This window comes from Charadrius vociferus, unplaced genomic scaffold (assembly GCF_000708025.1).
Source record: "Charadrius vociferus isolate BGI_N301 unplaced genomic scaffold, ASM70802v2 scaffold892, whole genome shotgun sequence".
Taxonomy (NCBI): Eukaryota; Metazoa; Chordata; class Aves; order Charadriiformes; family Charadriidae; genus Charadrius; species Charadrius vociferus.
In genome coordinates this window covers 26,895-33,550 of record NW_009647397.1, presented here as the reverse complement: position 1 = coordinate 33,550, position 6,656 = coordinate 26,895, and the positions used below count along the sequence as shown (strand labels likewise).

At 58.2% G+C, this 6,656-nt stretch overlaps 1 protein-coding gene across 1 annotated transcript in view; it reads left to right on the top strand.

The window, feature by feature from the left end:
• INHBC (inhibin, beta C) overlaps positions 1-1,274 on the top strand; it is an 11,983-nt gene extending 10,709 nt beyond the window's left edge. The window contains exon 3 of the mRNA XM_009880129.1: positions 514-1,274. Coding sequence (XP_009878431.1) covers positions 514-1,274 — 761 coding nt within the window. The remainder of the gene's footprint in view (positions 1-513) is intronic.
• The last annotated feature ends 5,382 nt before the right edge of the window (positions 1,275-6,656 follow it).

The window sequence follows — 6,656 nt, the reverse complement described above, 5'->3', positions numbered from 1 at the left end:
GGAATGCTCAGCCTGGGAGAAGGAGAGATGGCCCTCCTTTTGCTCTAGCGCTGGCCAGTTGGGACCCCACACCTGAAACACTGCAATGCCTGTCCCCTTCCTGAAGGATGGGGACAACCCAGGGTGCCTAGGACTCCCAGTAGTTGGACTTGGGAGCTGCGAGGACTAGCTTGGGGGTGGGTGGGTGTGGAGGTGGGGAACACTCTCTAGCCTTGCACTGTGCAACAAAGGGAAGGGGCCAGAGGGGCCAGGTGAGAGCAGGTGCCCCCTGCTCCCTTCTGTGCCCGTTCTGCCAGGCAGGGTGGGACAGTCCCCCGTTTCAGCACTGCCCCCTCCAGGTAGCATCCCTAAGGAAGGGAGGGGGACAGTCTGAGAGCCCTGTGGAGACAGGGAAGCTTGTGAGTCTTTACTGAGAAGAAGCTGAAACATATTGTCCTTGATGTGCAGGATGGTGGTGCAGCCTTACCTTCCCTAGCATTCTGCAGCATTCATTTCATCCCTTTCTCCCCTCAGAGCTCACGTCTCCCTCTGGTTTGGGGCTGCAGTTCCAGTTCAGCCGTACACAAGACCAGGACATTCACATCCTGCAGGCTCAACTTTGGCTCTACCTTCGAGTTCCCCGAGACCTGGTAGCCAGCCTCACCCTGAGAATCTTCCTTGCTGGTGGGGAAGGTGATTTGGTGGGGGGTAATCGCACATTGCTGAGTGAGAGGCGACTGAGTGCTAAGGGCAGTGGCTGGCGCGCCTTCACCCTCATGCCGGCCCTGCAGAGTTTCTTTGGGGGAGAGCGCAGGACCCTGCGGCTGGAACTGGAAAGCCTTGGGGATGGGGGTGATATAATGGCAACAGTCAATGCCAGCCGGTCCCATCAGCCCTTCTTGGTGGCCAAGGCGAAGGTGCGGGAGCCGGGACACCACGTGGCCAAGCGCAGCCTCCGCTGCAGCCAGAACTCCAACCTCTGCTGCCGCAAAGACTACTATGTGGATTTCCGTGACATTGGTTGGAATGACTGGATCATTAAGCCTGAGGGCTACCAAATAAACTACTGTGTGGGCCAGTGCCCTCTACATGTGGCAGGCAGCCCTGGGATGGCCTCTTCTTTCCACACAGCTGTATTCAACCTCGTCAAAGCTAACAACATCCAGGCATCGGGGCACTCTTGCTGTGTGCCCACACGACGCCGGCCGCTCTCTGTCCTCTACTTTGATCGCAATAGCAACATTGTCAAGACCGACATCCCTGACATGATTGTTGATGCCTGTGGCTGTAGCTAGGGTTGGGGGAGCCATGCTGGGTACCCTCCTCCTCCAGGACTGTCTTTCTGGTGGGGGCGGGGGCTGGAGAGCTCCTTTGAGCTGGAGTCAGACTGTGGTGTGATGGATCCCTTTAGAAAGGTTGGGAGGGAGGGAGGAAGAGGGCCTCATCAGAGGGAGCAGGGGATGTCTCCAGAGAGTACCTGGGGCAGGGGTCTTTGGGGACATGTAGGACATAGCCAAGGTCACATCAGGCTGCTTGAGTCTGAGCTGTGGGTAACAGCTGGTGATTCTGGGCATCCCTGTCCTCACTGGCAGCATTCTTCTGGTCCCAAGCTGGTCCTGCATTTCTGGTGGTCTTGTTCCCCTCTGCCTGTGGGGTGAGGGGTCCCTGCTTTGTTTGCATGCAGAGTGTCTGATGGCAGTTTGGGACTCGGCCTCGTTGAGAGCAGAGTGGGATGCGGGAATGGGTCTGTTTCCTCCAAGTGGGGAAACTGGAGGACGAGAGGCAGTCCTGCTTTTCTCCCCTACTGCTACAAATCTTCCTGTGTCAAATTTGCGCCTGTTGTTTGGGACAGGTGGAATGAGGCGCAAATAACAGGCCTGGAAGATGTGGATGAAGGGCATGACTTTGTCAAGAACCCTAAAACCGCAATGACGAGACACAGTCCTCTGCTCCCAGGAGGGTGTGGAGCTGTGAGGGATGGCCTTGTGTTCTGGCCAGGTCCTGTGTATTTCCCTTTTCATTTCCCAGGGTTTTGTGCTTTTCTTCCCTTCTGCCCACCCCACCAGTCAGGTCTCTTCCAGCCCAGTGCCTCCTTCCAAGGAGGTCTGACTCAAACTTTGCCTTTAAGACCAAAGGTACAGATTTCTTTTTGTACCTCTAGTTTTGCAGCTATTACTACTTTTACAGTAGAGGTTTCTGTAGCTGTTGGGACTCCCTGGTGCTCCATCCTGTCTACCAACCTCTCTACTGAAGATCCTACTTTGCCTTTGCCTTCCTGATACTCATGTATGCAATGCACCCACACGGCCTGGGCTTTTAATTTATTTTAATACTTTGGCGCGGCTTCCCCAATAAATGGGTGGAAATGCAACATTCAGGCTCTGACTGCTTTCTCCTGGAACCACTTGCATGAATGGGATGGGGGAATTGCTCCTGCTTGGCCAGAAGGTCCTACTCCTGGCCCGTACCCCTCAGGCTCTGGCTGGGAAGGTGCTGGCTGGTTTCTGGGGCTGGAGCAGTACAGGAGCTGCAAACCATCAGCAGCTGTGGGCAGCATTGCTGTCCTGGGAGGTGAGGGGAGCTGTTGGTGCTTCTGGAGCTCCTGGGTGCCATGGGGTGTTGCACACTGAGACCCTGTGTGAGCAGGGCTATGCAGGGGGCTCTTCCTTGTGGATGGGGGATCCAGGGATAGGGCAGGGGCTGGGAACTGGTACCACCTCACTGGGGGCTGGAGAGGGGTGGCCTGGAATGTGAGCATCAAGAAGCTGTTTCCCAGTAAGGCAGGGTCCTGCTGGGGGACACAGCCCAACCTGAAGATGCTGTTCTCTACCTGGATCAGTCCTGAACAGAGCTCAAAATACCACAGCTCTGGAGACTTTGGCACCAGGGGGTTGACCTCAAACAACAAGCCACCGCTCGCCCACAAATCCTGTGCCCCCACTGCAAACACCAGAGATTGTACCCTAATCATGTATCACTGAGCTACCCGATCTCCTCTCATGTGCTCTCCTAAACACCACCCAATGACCTCAGTATCAACCCCATAGCAGCCAGTCATAGAGTCTGGCAATGCCCAAGCTGGTGGATGATGGGGAGTCTCCTGTGTAATTTAGGGTGGGATGCTTCTGGAGGGGGAGACAATGCCACTTGATCATCTCTCTGGGATCCCACATGACTGGCCTGGGTCCTTGTTGTGCAAGCACCTGCTCAAAGCTCAGTTTGGGGCTGTTTTATCTGGGGACAAACCCACTCGCTTTCCCAGCTTGGCCCTGTGCTGCACCCTGTGTGTGGACAAAGGGCATCTTTCATCAGCCAGCTACAGCGGGCATCCCCCCAGGCTGCAGGGGCAGCATGACCATTGCCAACGCTCCCCAAAATATCTCCATCTACGGGGAAGAGCTGACTGCAGCTGCGGGATACCTCAACCTTCCGGGCACTCCCACAGCTGCAGCACGTGTGTTGCTGACACAACAGGGCACTGCTGTCTGTGCTCCCAGGAGCATGTGCTGCCACACACGTGCCGAGAGTTAGAGGTGTGGATTTCAGGTAAATGCGCAGGCATGTGCACAAAGTCTTTATCGTCTCCCTTCTCCTTCCCCGTATTGGCACTCTTGCTCCAGCCAGTGCAACTGGGGGTGGGGTGGGCAGGGAGGCATCCCACCAAGACGCCAGACAGCGTGTTTTCTTTTGTCAGCAACACCGCATCTTCCCTGTTGCAGCGAATGTGTGTTTCCGTGTGGGTGGGGGGTTGTCCACATGCATGTGCGTGATGTGCTGACTCACTGGCACACTGACACGGTGACCCACCAGCCCAGAGGCAAGATGCTGAGCTGGCTGTGGTGGTACCATTAAGTCTTTAATCTGGGTGATCATCTGGCCCTGCTCTGAGCCGCTTTAACTTTCCTAAACAGGAGGCCAAGATTAACTGTGCAGTGGGGGACATGGCAGGGTTGAGAGCCGCTGAAAGGGGGAGCTGCCTAAGCGTTTTTTTTCCACCCAGGTGGCTCAGAGCTGGTGGCCAAAGGGACCTGGGCCTGTCCAGCCATGCAGTGGCCCCTTGGGAAGAGGTGGGTGGTCTTGGGGCAGGTCCTGGCAGGGCTGTGGGGGTGTGGGCGGCGGGGCTGGCCCCCCCCGGTGCCCAGTGCCCGGGCGGGCCTTTCCCAGCAGCTTATCCAGGGTCACACTCAGCTCAGGAGAAAATCTGCTGAGCTGCTTATGCATATTACAAAACGGGCATGCAGGCAACCCCTCTCACCTGCACCCGCCACCTTGGTCCCACCGCTGCGCTGATGCTGTGGGACCAGATCCACTGCAGCAGTCTGGGGGCACCCCGGGACACAGCTAGCTGTTCTCCCCTCATGCCAGGGGAAGGGGGGAACTGTGCAGGCATTGCCACTTCCCCCATGTGCCGGGGCCTCCCCAGGGAGCAGAGACACCCCTCCTCGCCCCCTGCTGTGTTGGGGGTGGCTGGCAGGGAAAGGAACTGATCCCAAGCTAGGACAGTGGGGAGGGAAACTGAGGCAGGGAGCAGTCTTTTGCAGGCCATGGCTGGGAGCTGAGGTGTCTCCTGAAATCCCAAAAACGACAGTCAGTGTTGTCCCTATGCTCTGGGGGTCCCACGCAGTCAGTGGGGAGGGCATTTCCCACAGCCGTGGCATGGGTCATGCTGTAAAGCTGCTGCTGTGGTGCACTGGACGCCTGCTGTGCGTGATGATACACAGGGGCACTGGGAGGACAGGCTAATGCCAAGGAAGTCAGAGTGCCCACAGCAGGGGTAATCCTACTAAGAGGCTCTGAGGTCAGGCTGGGCGTGTGGCACAGCTCCCATCACCTTTGAGGCTCACGCTGGGCTCGGGCAGCATCGTCCCAGAGAGCAGGATGGAGCTGGGAGGAGCTGAGTGCTGGGGCATGGTGAGAATGTGCATACCCCCACGAAAAGTGTGTCTGGGCTCACCGGGGGAGCTGAGCATGCACAAGGTGGGGCATGTGCTCTCTCCAAGCAGGCTCTCCTCCCACAGCAGCCCCCGGGTATAACCCTTTGCCAAGCCCTGCTCCTGGTCCAGCCCCGCTCCAGCCCCGGTGGTCCTGCTACCCTGTCTGCTCTGGGCTGCAAAGCTCCACGAGGCCGCCAGCACAGGCCCGGAGCTCCCATGTGGGCTGTCCAAGCGGGGGGTTTGTAGCTTCGGAGTCCGTGTCGCAGCAGTCAGGGAGCGAGGCCTAGGGAGAATGGAGCAGGGGCAGAGCTGAAGGCAGGAGCAGGGTCCCCCGGCCTGAGTAGGTCTTGGGGAGGTCATCCTGCCTCCCCATTGTGCCCTGCCGGCATGGACACGTGCTGTCACGTTCTGGCTAGGGATAGGTGGGCAAAGGCCACTTTCCCTGAAAGAGCTGCTTGCACCCAGGGCCAGCCTGGCTCTTCCCCTACATTTAGTCACTGTGGCATAGGGGGGAACTGACCTTCACTGTAAAAACAAACAAGAAAACGCAGCGCTGCTGGGTGAGAAATTAATTTCCTTCTACCTCCTGCCTCCCCTCCCGAGTCCCTGGAGCTCCCAGGCTTCGTGTCCCGCTCTCCCTCAGACACCCACGTTCCCTCCTGCCTCCCTTGGTGCGGGTACCACCATTGCCCTGCTCTCCCTTCAAGGGGACAGGACCTGGCTACCAGCAGACCCCGTGAGCTGGACAAGGCAGGGCTGTTTCAGGGAATGGGGGCTTGGCTGTGCAGACTGTTTGGGGCATAGGACCCTTTTGGGGAAGGCACCAGAACACTCTGCAATTTGCTTCCTGAGCCGCAGCTCCAGCTCTCTGCTTGCCTCCTGTGCATTGACACAAACGCTACCTGGAACTTGGGTTTGCCCCCACAGGGATATAGAGCTGTGGTGGCAGCAGAGGGGCACCAGGCTGTGTGCAAATGACAGTCACTCTCAGGCCCTTGAGATGGTCTCAGGTCCTGCAGTGTGTGTTATCCTCACACCCTCCTCCACCACCGGTAGCCCTGGAACAGGTGATGCAGCGGAGAAACATCGAAGCAGTGAGTAGGGGGCTGAACTGCAGGCACCGGTGTCACGCTGGGACATGGCTGGGAGAACTGCCAGGACAGCAGTCAGGCTACGGTCCATGAGGCAAGCAGCCAGGGGAGCTTTTGGAGTGGGAGAAGGCTTTCTGAGCCACAGACATTGTGGCTGAACAAGGAGGCACCTGGGGGACCGATCAGGGCAGCCCCGGAAGGATCGCTGGGCATCTCAGCAGCTTGCAGGAAGGGTTTTCCAAGAGGATTTCCAGGTAGAAATGGGAGGGGGCTCATCTCTTTAAGCAGCTGAATGGGATGACCTGCAAGGATGGAAGGGGTAGTTTGAGGGGAAGGAAGAGGCTGTAGCTCACGCCCACTGGGGGCAAGATCACCTGAGGGACACCACCTGCGCCCGGCATCTCTGGTTCTTTGGGCAGATGCACAGGGAGCCGCTGCCCTCGGGCGACCTGGGGAGAAAGGTCTGGTCCTAACCTCCATCCAGCAGCCCCAAGGCAGCAGGACCCCAGTGGGCAAGGGCATGCGGGGGCACTGCAGGCCTCAGGAGCACCCAAGCTCTGGCCCCACAAAGTGGGTGAAGATGGATGTGCACCCCGCCTGGAGGAAGAGCCCGCTGCTCCACCTCCTGAACCCTGCGCACCCCCAGACAGGG